Here is an 18,599-nt window from a genome sequence, read left to right on the forward strand (position 1 = left end):
GTATGCTGAAGCATTAAGAGTTCCTTTCACTGGAATTAAGGGGCTGAGCCCAGCACCTGAAACACAACTCCACACCATAATCCCCCCTTCACCAAACTTTACACTTGGCACAATCCACTTGATATCGTGTCACAGTACCACAATGGAATTCACTGAGCTCCCGAGAGCAACCCACTCTTTCACAAAAGATTGTAGAAGCAGTCTGCATGACTAGGTGCTTGATTTTATACACCTGCGGCCTTGGAAGTGATTGGAACACCTGAATTCAGTTAATACCTTCGCCAATACAGTGTATATAAAAAGACACACACACATATGTGTGTGTGTTTGCTGTTCTCCTCAGTATTCAGTTCAGCAGTTACCTCAAAGAACTTTATTTTGTGAGTTAAAGAATGAACAACATCAGAGAGAAAACTGCATCAAACAGATAATCCCCTACAAGTGGCCCAATGGTGACAGCAGGAAGAAGGAACTCACTTTTAACAGGAACAGATCTCCAGCAGAAAGTCAGGCTGAATTAGTACAGCCTCTGAAACATACTCATAGTATAAAAATAGTGTCTTCTACCAGGTATTTCTGTACAAATAGAACCTGCCATTTAAAGATAATATTAAATTATTGTTAATACAATTGAATACAAAGTTTATTTCAAATTTCTGATTCTAATATTTCTAATTCTAATGAATGTCCTCAGCTAGTGAGATTCAGCCCCAAGATCAGTTCTAGTGGCACTATGTGGGGAAAGGAATCAATTAGAAATAAGTTAGAATAATTTCTATTGTGAGCGCCAGTAGATTTTGTGTGCTGCTGCTGCTCTGTGGATTTATCCAACTACATTCAACGTGATGTAAGCTAATGTTACACAAGCTATCGTGCACGTGAGAATTCAGTGAGTGAATCTAAGCAGCACCACAATCCAACCCAACCCGGATCATGAACAACACAGTCCCTCTGCACCAGTTAAAGTGCAAACCTGTAAACTTATAAAACCAGTGTGGCCTGCACTAAAACTACCTGGTATTTTCATGCAACCTTTGAATACCAGAAATGTAGTGTACTTGAAGTTGTTTTGCAGGATGTTTCACAATATAAAAAACCAGCAACACATCGTGTAGGCTTTGCATCCAGTATCTGTTTGATCTCAATGAGACTTTTCACCTGGGTAAATAAAGGATGATGAAAAAAAGAGGAAAAAATGAACAAGGGCATTACAGGAATGCTTAAAATTTCCAGTCTAACAAGTTTTGAAATAACTCCTCTTCTTCTTCTCCTGTCTCACATCTTTCTCTGTCTCTGAGTGGCGTTATCTCCTTCTTTTCCCCCTGGGAAATCTATTCCATCAGTGCGTGTCACATAGAACAATAGCTCATCACTTTACTGCATAAAACTTTCTAAAACTGCACAGTTCAAACCTGTTGTTTGGCTAATCTAATCAGCCTCAGTCAACAGCGCTGACAGTCTGTGGCCCAATTTCAGGTCGTGCCATTTGCACTGATGTTTCATCGCTTGTGATTCATGGAGTGATCCTCTGCTGTCATCATAATCTTCCCTCTTGTTTAGAAGTTACAGCTGTTGTGACACTGAGAGGCTGAAAACAGGGCAATCTCCAAAGGCCACAGATGGCGGTGGCGTGTGTGAGTGCATGTTAATTTGTGTACTGCTATGCATATGCAAAAACTTGGGTGCCAAGATCGGAGCATGATGAGAAATTGTAATGGACAGAGAGGGAAAGGAGGACAGGAAAGAAGACCCGAACATTTGCATACAGATCATTGTCCTTTATCACTATTGTTCTTGTCTGAAGCTTTAATCTGTTTCCTGATACTCCACCCATAATTTTTATTTTCCAGCTGGTGGTATTTGACTGTTGGTGTGTTTGTCAGCAAGACTATGGAACACCTACCTACCCTAAACTTTATAAAACACATCCAGACGAACACATTTAATGTTGGTGCTGATCTAGGTTACTTCTTTTAAAGCTGACAAATTAGGTCACTGGTATTAAAGCCTTTCAGGTTTAGTACAGTGTGAAATAGTAAGCCTGTGTTTGGTGACAAATTAGATAATGTGCAAATAGGATTCATGTGCACGTGACAGCTTTTTTATGAGAGAGCAGCTGCACTTAATGTTTTTCATTGATTATATTCACCTTGGGACTGACTATTGTTAGAAATTGTTGAATTGTTTTTCTCTGTCCTCTGAATGAAACACTTTAATGCATATTGACTGACTGTGTCAAGGTTAGACACGTGCTGTTGTGGGAACTCGTACACAGGACCAGTGCATCAAACTACTATTGAACCACACGTGAAATGAATTAGAACACAGCTATTCACCATAATTGTGCTTCGAATATGAAGCGATAGATAGATCTTGAAATTGCTATTAAAAAAACCCCATTTTTTTAACATCACTACATTGTCTTATAACCTGGATTTGTTGGCTTGCAGTGAATTTTAACTTGGTTTTTAGACATAGCAGAACATTTGACAGGTTAAGTGTTATAATTACATCTTTATTGTCATTTCACATGTACAGTGAAATCAGATGTAATCCTGTCAGTGCAAACGTCTGATTCATCCAACCCCATTGAAAGTAAATCTATTTTAAAAAGGCCATAAAAATATACATGTAAGTGTCACATCATATCACACATAAAAGACATTTCAGCTGAAACAATAAAATAATTCATTGTGTTAAAAAGTTCATTAACACAGCTCGAGCAGTGTTAATGAAGTTATTTCTTTTGGATAAAGTCTTTTTGTTAATCTCTTTGTCCTTGCCTGAGGGCAGCTGTTCAAACAGAAGGTGTCTGGGGTTGGATGCTCTGGGCTGTTTTGAGGCAGCGGGGACTGCAAAGTTCCTGCAGAGAGGGGAGAAGGCATCTGATGGTCTTCTGGGCAGTGGTGATGACTATCTGCAGCATTTTCCACTCTGCCACTGTGCAGCTGCTAAACCACACGCTGTTTCCGTATGTCAATATGCTCTCTATGGTAGAAGGACACAAGCAGTTTTTGGGTGTGTTGGTTCTTCCTGGAGATCCTCAGGAAGTGAAGCCTCTGCTGTGCCTGCTTCACTGCTGCTTCTCTGTCTGTGCTCCAGGTCTGGTCCCCTTTGATGTGCACGTCCAAGATCCGGAAGGCTGACACCCTTTCCACGCATTCCCCGCTGATGAAAATGGACCGAATGTCCTTTCTCCTGTTAATCATCAGCTCATTGATGTTGGGGGCGTTAAGGATCAAGTTGTTATCATCCACCCCAGAGCTAGGCCCCAATACGGTGGTGTCATCCACAAGTTTGATGCTGCTGCTACTGGAGTGGGCGAGTATGCAATGGGAAGTAGGGAGGGTGAAGAGTAGGGGATCATCACACAGCCCTGTGGGGAGTCAGAGCTGAGACTGAGGGCTGAGGAGATGTAGTGGCCGTCTCTCACCCTCTGGGAGTGATCAGACAGGAAGGTTTTTATCCAGAGGCAGATGGAGTGAGGCAGTCCCAGGTCTGTCAGTTTGCTCACTGGTTTGGAAGCAAGGATGGTTTTAAATGTTGTGCTAAAGTCCCCAATAATTAAATATTGCACAGATGCACAGCATGTACATAGTGCAACTTTGTATCTATTTCAATATAATGCTCTTCCAGGCTGGCTGCTGTGTGTTCCCTTCAGTCTCGGGTAAAAGAATAAAAACTAAAAATAAAAAATGTTATTGTGCATATTGAGTTCTAAAGACATTTATGGAGTGTGAGTGAGCGACAGTGAGTGCAGAACAAACTGTACAGATGGATGAAGGCCACTTATTCAGATTTTTAGTGGGCAGCCTGCCCGGTCTATGGGTGGGAGAGATACTAGAGAGAAAATAGGTGAGGGAGAGAGAAGGTGGAGGAGCTCTCAGGAAGGTACTGGCCTACATTTTTTTTCCAATTGGAGTGTTGTGCTGTCTACACTCTCATACACACAAACAAACACACACAGGTTAAACACTCCACGTACACATATTTCCACAAGGGTTACGTGGAGCTTCTGTCAGCTGAATGTGTTTCAGAAGCAGCAAAGGCAATATATCTTTGATTCGATATGGTCTGAATGTTCAAATTGGACAGACTGTCAGCAAAGTCTGCTGAATTTCAATTACTTTTCTCTTTCTGCCACAGCAGCTGTCACCATAAGCCAGCAGTTTAAGTGTTCAATTTTAATTACACACGGGCATTTGCCTGAATTTTTAATTATGCCTATCAAGTGCTGGTGGAACATTGACTGAAGAAGAGGTGAAATGAGTGCTCAAGGGGGACGGCTGCTGCTCCCCATCTGACGAGAGGTGAGCGGCAGGCTTAGGGAAAAAAATCCAGCGCAGATAAAAACAACAGATAAGAAACGCTGAAGGTCCACAAATACCGCTTCCTTTTTTGTGCTCGAGCTGGATAGAGGTGTGAAGGAAAACTGCTCCTGTGGTTTTAATCAAAATGAGAAAATCTAGCTTGTTACCAGCCCAGAAAAGGTGAAACAGAGGTGTATTAGTGCATGTAGCACGGACAGCTACAACTGAAAACATCTGGCTGCTCGAAAAGCAAAAAACAAAAATGGAGTACCTGAACCTGTTGCCTACAGCAAACTGAAAGAGAGCAGATATTGTCTCAAAAACAAGTTTCAGTGTAAGCTATGCTGATTTTTTCTACTTTTTTCAATTAAATGTAGGTTTTAAATTTGCCCGTCAGTGTGTTTTTGTTTATTGCTGCGATCTCTGCTGTCATGATTAAACTCTATGAAAAGCAGAAAAGAAACCAGCCTGTCATCTCCTCGCTGATTAACACAACAGGAACAGACCACAATACGCTGCACCCTGCTGTACAAGAAAACACCATTCAAACGATTGCAGATGTTTACAAGGACAAGTGAATGAAGGCTGTCACTGATGACAAAGATAACATCATTACATTCTTGCAAATATTCTGCCTATGGAGCTTTAACTGGGTGCAATGGCAAATTTGAGTGAAAGAAATGGGTCACGCCTGGCTTGCAGTAGAGAAACGAGCACAGACATGGACTGGTGTTATAACATAAGCGAGGTTGATCTGTTCACATATGCGTTTTTATACTTTACGTAAGTAAACGCATCCTTTTCTTGAAGTGTTGGCTGCTTTACCTCCCACACACACACACAAACAATAAGGACAAAGAATGGTATTAACAGCAAGACATTTTATTTAGGAAAGAGAAACACACACAATGTAACAACATTTTAAAGATTTGATAACTCTGCTGCTGTCACGGGAAGACTTTAAATGAAAAGGGCACGTAAAGCTTTCTCATTTGGTTCCGTCAAGTCAAATTTGATCTTTAGACATTAGCATCATCTGCTGAGGGGTTATTAAAGTGAAACATACAGACAGCTGTTGCTTTGGTAAGTACAGTGTTAGTACATCAATGCCATACACACCAGATTATTCACACTCTCCAAGATCTCAGTCAGATTATCAAGGGTGTAGTTGCTTGTCTGTCTGTCTAAGTTTTGTTGTCACTGCTTGACTGCATCTGCACAAACTAATGACAAATTAAAAGCCAATGAGAGCTCAAGGAGGCTCACAAACAGGGACAGACAGATGACGGATGCCTCACCATTGCATAAGTGCATTGGTCATTTAGCCAAATGAGCTAAAAACCCTTTATACAAAGTCTGAGTGTTTGAAGGACACAACAGAAACAACTGACATGGCAATGGATGCATGTAACACAGGAATAAGCACTCCACAATACTGATCGACTGACCAGTGACCCCGTCTGTTTCATGCATATTAGGCACATGGACAGCAGTGCAGACAAACAGTCGCATGCACACTCGCAGACACACGTTAATATGTTGTTACTGTGGAGGCTCTCCACTGTGAGTAAAGACACTAAAGCAAACAGGTAGGGGGAGAACCATGAAAGCGTTCACATCACCATTTAAAGGGAACGTGGCTAAAGCTAAAGCTATCCAGAGCTCAGAGCTAGCCACAAGCTTGGTGTGAGCCTCGGTATGAGCAAAGGACCAAAGCAGTTACAGGAAAGTTGTGGAGTTGAGTGAAAAATAAAAAAGGATCACTGTTCTGTTATTTGGTAAATTTATATGCAAAATAATCTAAGAAACGGACATTAGTTCTGTTTATATAAATAAAGCATTTTATTTTCAATTGTTTCAGTAACAGAAGGTCGTGTAACTCCAAACTGTAATCGTTGCATTAAAGAAAACTTAATTTTTGTATAAACTTTCAGGTGTAGTTCTTAGAAAGAAAATCAGAATTGGCAACAAACAAACAAAAACAACCTGGAATCAAAAATTGCAGTGAGTGAATCTCTAGACGACACACATATAACATTTTTTAGATGATGACACAAATAGGTTTGGATGTGTTAGCAGAGTACCAACAAGAAACTGATACACAAGTTTCTAGATCACACACAAACCATCACATGGATATATTGTATGACACTTACAGTACAGCTGTTGGCAGGGGTCCATAAGACCGAGCTCTTCCACTGATTCTTCTCTGGAACGTTTCATCCTTCCCTTTAATAATCTATCCTTTCTGGTACATGACCGTACTTTAAAAAAAATTGTACATGCTTTCTGATAGATTATCAACATCAAGCATTTTATGTCATTTTAAACAGTGTAATGCACTGAAACTGATAGTGATGTACACTGATAACAGCAATCCCAGTAAAACTAATGTAATCAGCATGTAACCAGTAAAGCCACTGACTCTGTTAGTAGTAAAACAGAAAAAGCTATAAGGTGTTGAGAACTGAAGACATTCTTTTTAGTCTTATTCCACTGTTCTTTTTCTCCTCAGCAGCGTGCTTCAGTGCTACATAAAGCGATTAAGTTTCTGATTAATATTGAGTGTTGACATTTCTTTGAATCTGAGCATGACTTCATTGAGCACAGCAAGAAAACTGAAAAGTAGGTCAGCGTCTGCAGTCACGCTTTTGGCCGCAACGCTCCTTCAGAAACGTGTGTCTGAATGAAGTGGGTCTGTTTGGCCTCGGCTACACTGCAAAGACGGGGCACAAACAACAGCCTTCAGTGCCGTCATTGTTAATCGTTATCTGTCCAATCCCTGTGGCCAGCTTTCTGCTGTCTCTCCCCACCCACTCACTTCTGCTTTCCTACCTGTAAAGACGTGTTTGAAAAGAGCTGTGGCTGACCCACAAAGTCCACGAAGAGCGATCCCTCTGGTTGCAAGAAAGAAAAAATACAAGTAATTGACAGAGATTAGCCCTCACCTGGTACGGTGTGATGTAGGCTGAACTTGGGACACTGAAAACTCGACGTGTTGGAGAAAGCGAGCCGAGGTCGGTCTACGCATTTGCTTTACTGCATTAATATTTCAACATCAGTTAGTTACTGCGTTAAATACTGTACACTACTTGGTGTACTTGATGCTCTTGTTTTTAATTTTTTTAAAAACACAAACTGAAACTGTATATATAAAAAATAAACTTCAATTCAAACTTTAACACTGCAATTTTTTCTCTCCACAGAAATAAAAGATGCTTCTCATGTGACATCATTATTGCACTGCTCAAGAGCTGTCTGCCATATTGGATGCAGTTGCTAGGGAAACATATTCCCCAACGAGTTGGCAGCTGATTCCTGGAAGTTGCTGGCTTTTGCTGGGTGAACTCTGTTTCATAGAAGGAAATACACCAAAAACCTCAGAGTGATTGCTTTGGTTGCTTGCAGATTTCCACAGTTGCTCGTACTTACATTATGCCCATCTGTAAACACTCGCTAACTACTAGCAGAGCTGCAGTAAAATCTGGAAAAGTGTGGCGCACCTTTCATGTTGTCACTGCAGCTCGGAGAGTAGCTAGCTGCTGTTTGTAGACAAATCCATCAGTTCCACACAAACTACAGGCGGCCAATATGCTAGCAGCCAAAGCAATTACAAGGTTTTTGCCAACCAGGAGAGGAATACAGTTTTCCCAAAGGTTCCCAGTCTGTGTGACTCGTGCTTTCGCAATTATTTTATTATTTTTCAAGCAACCACTCACAACTCCTTCACAGCTCCCTCACGACCGCTGGTTGCCACATGGTCACACACCAGTCTCTATGCCTGTGTGGCTGGGGCCTAAGTCACATCCAAACTAGCCAACAAATTTATGCGTCTGCGGAACATGAAAGAGCAGTAAAATCCTTCTGCAGTGACGGGCTAAAGTCCCACATGGACCTGTATACATTACATCATAATCTCATGTGTGTAGTACCTGAAAAAACAACCTCCGGTTAATACACCACTCTGTACGACTGTAATGCAGAGCTGTTTTCAACCATAATGACCACCTATGCTAAAATGACTTCCACAAACACCACATATTGGGTTTTTTTTTTTGGGGGGGGGGGGGGGGGGGGGTCCCCTTGGCCAGCAGGGGGCAGGGTCTCTGACTGCGGTCACAAAAGGGAACTGCCATAAAATGAAAACTCTCTTTCAGTTGTAGTATCAAGCCAGTGTAAATCTCAGTCGTCTGGTATAGGCGTATTACAGTTCCCATGATAGATATAGACCGGGCCATCGCAGCGATAATACAACTGAAATATGTCTCCATATCCGTGATCCCTCCACCAGGTGCACAGCTGCCGGTTCCAGCCACACGCCAAGGAGTAAAACAGTTCAGGATGCTCCATGCCGATCATGGTAAAAAAGTCTTGATCCCCCAGGTGGCCTCTAAAGCGATACTGGTCTGCTAGTTTGGCAACATTGCTGGGCTCCAACAACTTATTGTAAAGAGCCGAGGACCTCATAGCACCTAGGTCCAACAACATCACACCGCTGTTGAAGCCCGGGAGGCCGTCAGGAGGAGGTTCCCCGACTCGGGTCCGAGGCTTCTCCTTCCGGTACTGCCAGAAAGTGTGCCTGAGGAAAAAAGAAGAGGCGCCAGAATAAGAATCGGTCTGCATGTCAAAGTGCATTTGGGCAAAATGTGTGTAATAGTCAAAACACTTAAAAATGTACAGAATAGGTTGAATATGAATGTAGCATCCTCTGTATACCAGCTGAAGGGTTGGAGGTAGGGGAAAGTTGCCTTTTTTCAGACTGATGAATAAACCGATGACTTCATTTGAAGAAGAAACACAAGTAGTCATGACCTTTTGTTTCTTTCCTTCATGCATTTGTCAGGAAAACTATTGCTGTGGTTTAGGCGTCCCTATCAAATTTAGGGAGATCAGGATTTTTATGTGCTGCTTGTACCATTTTTATTTTTAGGGAGTGGGGGTGGGGATGAAGTGTTCGCTTCAAGAAAGTACAAAATGCTCCTTCTGTGTACTGACAGCTGGTGCAAAGATGTTTCGTGCCAACTGAAGACGAGGATGAATGGAAATGTGCTCTTACTTGCTTGCTTGTGCACACGTACACACAGATACAGCTTATTCTTAGTTTGGGCCACAGAGGAGGAAAGCTACAGTAGATGAAATAGTAACGCAGAAACAGAAAACAAAATTAACCACTCATTTAATCTCTGCTCTGCTGACTTTTTGGATAAATAAATGCATGTGGGCGGCAAAAAAATGAAAAAGAATAAATAAAAATCACACACAGTATACATTCGTCTTTCTCTGTGTGTGTGTGCAGTTTGATCAAATCTTGTGGGAGCAGGAGATTCTGAGTCACACTTTCGTATTATTACTGACCTATATTCAGCAGCTGTAGCTTATCCTCACAGTTTTATAGAGTGTGGTGGTTAGTGACTGGGGACTTGGGGCCCCTGTGGAGTATTTATCATTTTAAAGACATTCACTGGGTCTACGTGCACTGAGATGCATCCAGGGTGAACATGGTCAAGTCAGGGAACATTTACTTTTCTGTTCTGCTGCTTTGACAGAAGTATGCACTGAGTAAAATACATTAAGTACAATAAATGGCATTTTCTTCAGCATCATGATGGATGGTAATGTATGACTTCTATCATACTAGTTATAGACATAACAAATAAGGCAACAGGACACCGTCCTTTTTTTGGACAAAAATGCGTTCCAGAGTTTATGTGAACCTAATATTAGTCAAAATGTTCCTGTTCTTAGCTGTCAGCAAAGAACATAACACTGAGGGTAGACAGCAGGGTCAGAAGCTGGCAAACACCATGAAAGCATAGATCCATTCTGCGTTGTGTTAACGATTCAGAGCGGTGGTGGCGGCGTACGCATCTTTTGATGGCTGCTTCCAGCAGAATAACGTGCCACAAGTCACAAAACATCTCAAACTGGTTTCTTGAACGTGACAGTGAGTTCACTGCACTCAAATGACCTCCACAGTCACCAGATCTCAGTCCAGCAGGGTACCTTTGGGATGTGGTGGAACAGGAAATTCGCATCATGGATGTGTAGCCAACCAATCTGCAGGAACTGTGCGATACAATCATGTCAACGTGGGAGAAAGAAAAATCTCTGAGGAATGTTTTTAAGCACCTTGTAAAATCTATGCCACGCAATGTTAATGGAGTCTAACCGGGCACTGGAGAGGTATAGTCCCAAGTTTAAAGAAAAGCCCTTTAAACTTTAATGAAACGGTTCCCTCTAGGTTTGGAGAAGGTTAGAAAACTGAGCAAATAATGGAGAATGGCTCTCCATGCTGTGACACAAAGACTTTCTCTGGCTTTGTACCAGCTCACTCACACCACATTCACTCAAAAGTGAGCAAATAAGCTCACTAGCTCAGATTAGGGCTCATACTCTGTCAGTTCACACCTCCGTCCTCTCCTGCCTTGAATTTTCACTGCCAACCTTTCAAATCAAGTGTCTCTCTCACTTGTGAAAGAATGAAACGCAGTAGCTGGTGACAAGGGCAGTCTGTGCTGCCATCCTTTCCAAATGCATGCTGCAGTTTCTTCAGAATATGAAACAGCCTGGTTTCTGATAACTGCAAAAAATGTGCTCACCGACAGAAGGGAGTCTGGGGTGCGCAAATGAAAAGTCCGGCCCTTTTCGTCTGTAGTTCGGATGCACAAAAACACATTCAAATTCTAGGATGGATGCAAAAGAGACGCTTTAATAGAAGAGACGATAAAGAGCTTAAATTTAGAATAGAGTCATTAAAAAGCATGATTAAAGTCATTTAACACCGTCATGTTAAACAAGGTTTGGCGATTCTGTTGACTGAATGAAGGCATTATGGTAGACACGCTGTTCTTAACGATGATGCTGACCGCCAGATGCAAAATCTAATTTTATTAAGATCAATGACAAAGTGTCTCAGTGTCCGTGCTACCTTAGTCATCATTTCATATTAAGCATTCAGTATCATCTTACAGCAAAAAGGGGAAACATGTGGGATGCATCACACAATGGAGCCTCAAAACACAAAGCTTAAAGAGAGCAATTTCCTCGCTGCTCATTGTGTGCGCCCGTGGCTGTGACACTTATGTAAGTATGTCTCCGGGGTTTTCAAACATTACAAAGACAGCTGCAAGGGAAGAGACATGGGGCATTTCTACCAATAATGAACTTTTCAGGGGCAGGATGTGCTCTCAGTGTGGCTGGTGGGAGGATGCATTCTCCTGCATAATGCTCGGTCCATTAGCACCAAAACGCAGTGTGAGCTGAGAGCCCTCTCTCTGCTCGGCACAGGAAAACACTCGAGTGGAGAGGACGTGCACTCTGCCTCGCTAATAGCAAGTCTCAAAAATTTAAATATTATCAAGTCCATTAGCTAGAGGCCAATTAACAGGGCAGCATGCAGGGATAACAAACCGATAACGGATAGGCTTCTCCAATGTTCACTCAGTCTGGGTTAAATTTAATTAAATAAAAGGCTTCTTTCTTTTGGGGTGCAGAGTCAGTGCTACTTATTTAATCTGGATCATGCATCCTGACATTACACTGGTCATGACCTGTCGCTGCAATTGGAACAAAAAATCCTCAAAACAAAAAAAGAGAAAGAAAAACAATAAAAACATGATTCTCTGTATTTTCTATTGATCTCAGCCAGTGGCTACAGCAATATCCTCCAGAATTTCAGTGACGCAAAAGCTAACCGCTGTCAACACTTTTAAATTTCCTTTAAAAAGGAAAGAGGAGAAAAATCAATTGCAGCTCGGGGAACGTGCTTTTAACCCCTACAAACTGGAAGACCAAATATGCCAGTACAGTGAGTGAGTCACATGTCAGTGCAGAGACAGACACTGAGCTTAATGTGGAAAAACCTAAGTTGATATATGATTTCTTGGTATTCTGCTGCCGAATAAGCCTGTCCAGGCCCACAGGAGGACATCAGCGGGGATTCCCAGTGTTGGTAAACCACTGGGAAGAACAGAGATACCAGATTTACTGATTAGCATGCACACACAAACACTGCTTTTACAGTGATGGCACTTCTCCACCACACATGACAAGCAAGCATCAATCACATCCTGAGAGCAAACAAAGCATTACAAATAGCGTATAGGTTAGGAGCAAAAAATGTGGATGTAGGAACGCTGCGCTAGAGGAATTCCACTTTGGTTGGCGTGAGATATTAGGGGTTAGTCATAAGATTAATGCACATGCAGAGAAGACGATATTAATATCACACTTGTCACATTCAATATCACATGCACTTGAAATCTTAATCTACAACTTCACGTTGACAAGATTTCCTGTACTTTATCATACACAAGCACTCTGTGTACGATGTGTAAGCTATGTCTAAAGAAAAGCCTGAGAAATATCTGGTAAAAACTCAATGAAGAAAAGGGTTTAAAAATAGGGCAAAGAAAGCAAACTTGTGACTTGTTATCCTTATTTGGCTTCTTTCTAAAATTAAACACTTTCCGATTAATTGTTTTATTAGCACACAGTCTTCAAGAGCCCACAGGAAACCACCTGCCCGTGTTTGTACCAGTATAGCAGCTGCTCCTGCATGAAACTTCCCACCTGGCCTTGGCTCATTGAGTCTCACTATCTCACACACACAGACATCGACACACAAACACACACAGTGACGTCCTGTTTTGATGCTGCGCCGGGGTGGAAAACAGTGAAGTAGTCTAAACGGACCTGGTGTGTTTGTTTTATTATCTTGGAGAAAACTGGAAAAAAATCAGCTGAGGAACAAAGAGCCTGAAAATCAGGGCCCTTGTTTACATGTGTATTCACTCAGTCACACACACACACACACACACACACACACACACACAGAGTTAAATCAATGACTAAATCAGTGTACAAAGCTTGATGTGAGCCTTCACAGAAATATAATTACCCTTTGCAGAAACACAGACCTCAACAACTGTGATTGGTCAGTTTGATAGTAATATGCAGTCGTGCAGCAGCAGTAGTGATTAGCACAAGGCTTGTACCTCTGTGAAACAAAGTAATTATAGGCTTGCTTGCTCATTATGCTATGCAACAGCTAGTATTTAGCCAATGTATCCATGCGTTTGTCAAGTTTTCCTATCCCTGACAATCTGTGTATACACTGAAGTCTTCTCTCCTTCATATGTTCCACTAAAAGTAACCATTTTTTAAGATTTATTAGCGTGAAGTTCAGTTTTACTTCTGAGGGTGCAGACACCAGTGCGTACGTTAAATACTGGCAACCCCTCATAAGTATGGCAATGCAGCTACCCATCACCCTCCTAGCAGACACACTTACTGTATCCTATGTTGGTTTGTTCTCAAGTTATCGCATTCACAACAGTTTCAGAAAACTTACTCTGACCTTGAGGTCGAGGTTACTGAGATTCAAACTCATCCAAGGTTTTGAATAGATGCACCTATGAACCTTCCATTCATAAAGTTCAGAAATGCAACGATAAGAAAGCCAATAAAAGAATGCTGAAAAGACTGACCAGACATCTGTTACCACATTCCACTGCTTGTTTTAACGCCTTTGTATGTTAATAAAATATAATGAGCATTTAAGGCAGTTTTTTTAAAACATGTTTGCAGAGCCGAGGATGATGGGAGGAAAGAGATTCAATGTGGAGTGCCACATCAGAGCGCTGGATCCTCATGTCCATAATAATACATTTCCACTGCCTAACGAGGGCACTCAGAGTTTTGTACTGTATGAATCAAACTGGCGTGTTGCTGGATTCTGAGTCTGAGTGATGAACAGTTTGTTTACTCCTGGCAGTTCTGACAGAGAGACAAGAGATAAATATGAATTGTAGGACGAGAGCACTTCTTAACAGGTGACTCATCGTGGTTCCTGCCAAATCCTCAATTATTATTCTGGCATGAGAGACTCAAAATAACATTTTCACCACAGTTGTCATAACTTGGCCTTCTAAGTCTGACCTCATAGTTATGCCACTTGCAGAATCTCATTTTAAGCCAGTTATAAATCTAACTTATAAATCAGAGCAAGTGTAAAGCCACAATCTAGGACGTCTTGATGCATTCTCAATCATCCAGGAAAGTAGATCTCCAAAAGTTGAATCTGTTCATCTGGACGTAGCGTTTTGTGGGAGAAACGTTTCGTCACTCATCCAAGTGACTTCTTCAGTCTCAGCTGACTGCAGGTTTCCCCAAACCTTATAAACAGTATATTTGCATAATGACTGAAACCAGCCCACTGAAGGAACAATGGGCTGTGAGGTCAGTTCCTTAATCATAATTATGCAAATTCCCATGACCATTGATCAACAACCACTGACCAAAACCCACTGATCAAAGACCACTGATCAATAACCAAGAAGGCCCTGAGTAAATGTGGTTTTCCCAGCTGGACTTTTGTCAAAGCTGGAAAGGCGCCTAAAGAAAGCTCCAGCCGATCCAGGAGAGAAGGACAACCGCTGCCCAAGCGAAAACCTGTAGTGATCCTGTATGTGTCAGGAGTATCGGAACAGCTGAGACGCATTTTTTCTCTGTGGCTTTTAAACCCCAAAATACGCTGCGCCAAAAACTGGTCCACCCCAAGGATCGGGTCCCCCAACACAAACAGAGTAACATAGTGCACGCTGTTAAGTGCCAGGAGGATTGCCAGGATTTATACATCGGGGAAACCAAACAACCTCTAGCGAAGCGGATGGCACAACACAGAAGAGCTACCTCGTCAGGCAGGACTCTGCAGTCTATTTACACCTACAGGCCAGTGGACACTCTTTCAATGATGAGGATGTACACATCCTGGACAGGGAGGAACGCTGGTTTGAGCGCGGAGTCAAGGAGGCCATTTACGTGAAAAGGGAAAGACCATCTCTGAATCGAGGAGGGGGCCTAAGGGTACATCTGTCACCATCTTACAATGCTGTGATTGCAGCCATTCCCCAACTCTCTGAATGGGACTCATGGCCATTGATCAGTGTTCTTTGATCAGTGGGTTTTGGTCAGTGATTGTTGATCAATGGTCATGGGAATTTGCATAATTATGATTAAGGAACTGACCTCACAGCCCATTGTTCCTTCAGTGGGCTGGTTTCAGTCATTATGCAAATGTACTGTTTATAAGGTTTGGGGAAACCTGCAGTCAGCTGAGACTGAAGAAGTCACTTGGATGAGTGACGAAACGTTTCTCCCACAAAACGCTACGTCCAGATGAACAGATTCAACTTTTGGAGACACAATCTAGGACATTTCTCTATCAGCAAGCTTGACAACACACCCTGTAACAGTGACATCATCACATATACTTTACAACAAACCAGATTTTAGATCGGACAGAGTATTTAGGGACAGTCTGCCAGACTTTGACTAACTTAGTAAAGGCCTGTTACCACATGTGGAGCCCTTTCCACTTTAAAAACTCAAAAAATTTCCATTTGCATTTCTATATACTGGTTCTTTCAAAAGGACCCTTGCTGGTTTGACTGATTTTTTATTCCCAGTGAAAATCGCTTCTTTCCCCTTCTCCAAAGGTTTTTTTTCCCTTGTATTTGTTTTTTAAATCGTCTTCTGAATCTTAGCTGTGAAATGACAACAATTATTTATGAACTATGTTATTTATTTTCAGTTCAACTGCTGTTTCTTGTGTATCTCATTGGACTGTCAATCAGTGTGTTTAATTTTCAGATTTCAGTGTTGGTGAATTTTCTCCATAGTTGGAGAAAAGACAAATGACAGATTAGTACCAACCCTTGCTGAATGGCAAAACATGCTTCTAGAACCAAATCCGTTAACATGAACCTTTAAATCGAGGTATAGTTAAGACCTGGGTAGCCGGTCAGATTGGTTCAGCTGAGGTAAAGTCCAATACACTCTTAATAAATACCAGTTATGCAACGAGTGCTCGAGGTTCAACTTTCATTTCCATGTCCAGATGACAATATGAAAATAATAAACTAGCAACACTACTTGGAAACGATGCAAATAAGTTAAGCGCACTAGGATGATGCTGGCACGGCAGAGGTGAAATATGAGTCTCTGCAGATATGAGAGCCTCGTTTTACTACATAAACAAAGCATTTCCTCTTAAACCGTGTTTGTCTCCAGTAAATCAAGTTTTTCCATATCTGCCAAACACATAACAGACATGACTTTTTTCCAAAACCCTGAAAAGGATGCAGTTTCATAAATCAAATTCACCTGGTAAATTAATTTCAGATTCTGCAGGAATTTCGCCTTGTGTCAATATTTCACAATCCCAGCGTTTCATTTCACATGAAAATCCTGAAACTGCAATCAGAAAGGCTGCTTAATTTCCTGTTAAAGGCTGCATTGCAACTTTTTCATTTCTGCTTGTATCTGAGAAAGACAGACAGCGTTTAGGTTCCTGTGAATCAGTCTGGACACCAGACTTCTGATGTTCCTTCTCACTTAGCAACTGTGAGAGACGCCAACTGTGGGTATGCATGTGAGGCACAAAAAGGCTGAAATCCATCTGGGGTCAAGAAGAGCGACTGAGATTTGTACAGCGTTTTAACCTGTTATTAATATTTCATTAAAAATGTGGTATGTACACTCACACCACTGTCAAACATGCATGTATGCATGATCCAGATCAATTCAAGGGTTGCTTGTCACCTTCAGGGACTTTATACTTCATTTGACAGAAGAATTACCAGATGAAGATGAACTTCCTGCTTCCTGTCTTCTCTCTCTGCTTTCTATTTCTCTCCCTTTCCCTTACTTTTTGTCAGGCCAGTGGATTAAATCATGTTAATGTCACACTATCGGCCGAAAGGGGTACTGGTGACCAAAACACATATAAAACAGACATTGATATGTATCCATGTGTGTCCACATCTCCTCAGATCTGACATGATCTGCCCACATTCAGGTCCAGTCCGAAAAGGCTAGGCAGCGCCTGTACCACCTCCGACAACTAAGGAAGTTCGTGGTCTCGCCAGTGATCCTCAGGACTTTCTATGCAGGCACTGTGGAGAGCATCCTCACACAGAACATCTCATCCTGGTTTGGGAACAGCTGTGTTAAGGATCAAAAAGCTCTTCAGAGAGTGATCCGTACGGCAGAACGCTGCTGCAGGACTGCTCTCCCCTCCCTTCAGGACATCTACACCAGGAGATGCTGGATAGAGCAGCTCAGATATTGAAGGACCCGTCCCATCCCGGCAACAATCTGTTCCAACTTCTCCAATCAGGCAGAAGGCTCCGCACCATCCAGGCAAGAACAGAGAGACTCAAGAGGAGCTTCTATCCCTGAGCCACCTGGGTCCTAAACCAGAACATGCACCCCCCCCTCTCACAGCATCCATAAGTGACTGAGACGGGACTTACTCCTAACAAATCCCAGCCTGACTCTTCCAGACACTTTAACACCCACTTGCACAATGTACATTTTCAGATTTTCAGTTTAAATTTTCCAGACTGTCTATTTTATTTAATTAATTAAATGTACATAATTCACTTACTTGCTGCATATAATGCTACTTACTGCACATAATGTCCCCCTGTATATATTCATTAAATGTATATAATGTTCTCTCCCTTTTTGCATAGTCGAGGAGCGTGTCAGGACACATTTCACTGCATGTTGTACTCGTATAACTATGCATGTGAGAAATAAAGACTCTTGAATCTTGAATTTGAGTTAAGTAGTGAAGCCTTAGTCACTCACAATAGCACTTGGCATGTGCGGTCACCACTGCTGATGAACAATCATGATTTTTCATGACTATGGCATCAATTTTTAAAATCCCATGTTGCCTCATTCTCAAATTATCACTTTCATAAGATTTCTGACTTATCTAACAAAAAAGCTAAAATGCAGAAGCTAATTATTCACTAGCTTGTAGAACTATGATCAGCAGCAAAAACTGGAAGCAGTTGCTTTCTGTATGACTTTATCAGTGTCTCACATTGTTATAGAAGAGTTTTGGTCCACTCCTCTTGACGGTGCCATTTCAGTTCATTGAGGTTTACCTGCATTCGTTTATGCACTGCTCTCTTTTGGTCCCAACACAGTATTTCAGCTGGGTTCAACTTAACATGAAATAAATAAATAATAGAATAATAAAATAGTTTGGACAACATTCCAATGCATCCCTGGGTTTTTGTCACAGCCGTGCGGCCCGGTTTGTGGCAAGTGGGGGCCCGCCCGGGATTTGAACCCGGGACCTCTCGCAGTCTCATCTATCCAAACGACATTATTCCAGATGTCTTGTGGTTCATTTAGATGCAGCTTTGCAAACCTAAGCCCTGCTGCCGTGTTGTTTTTAAAAAGAAGAAGATTTCTTTTTGCAACCCATCC

General features: G+C 41.8%; 1 protein-coding gene across 1 annotated transcript in view; it reads right to left on the reverse strand.

The window, feature by feature from the left end:
- Window positions 1-5,174: 5,174 nt before the first annotated feature.
- xxylt1 (xyloside xylosyltransferase 1) overlaps window positions 5,175-18,599 on the reverse strand; it is a 31,816-nt gene continuing 18,391 nt past the window's right edge. The window contains exon 5 of the mRNA XM_019346285.2: window positions 5,175-8,889. Coding sequence (XP_019201830.1) covers window positions 8,493-8,889 — 397 coding nt within the window. The 3' untranslated portion in view covers window positions 5,175-8,492. The remainder of the gene's footprint in view (window positions 8,890-18,599) is intronic.

The sequence above is a fragment of the Oreochromis niloticus genome, linkage group LG15, assembly GCF_001858045.2.
Source record: "Oreochromis niloticus isolate F11D_XX linkage group LG15, O_niloticus_UMD_NMBU, whole genome shotgun sequence".
In the NCBI taxonomy this organism is placed as follows: Eukaryota; Metazoa; Chordata; class Actinopteri; order Cichliformes; family Cichlidae; genus Oreochromis; species Oreochromis niloticus.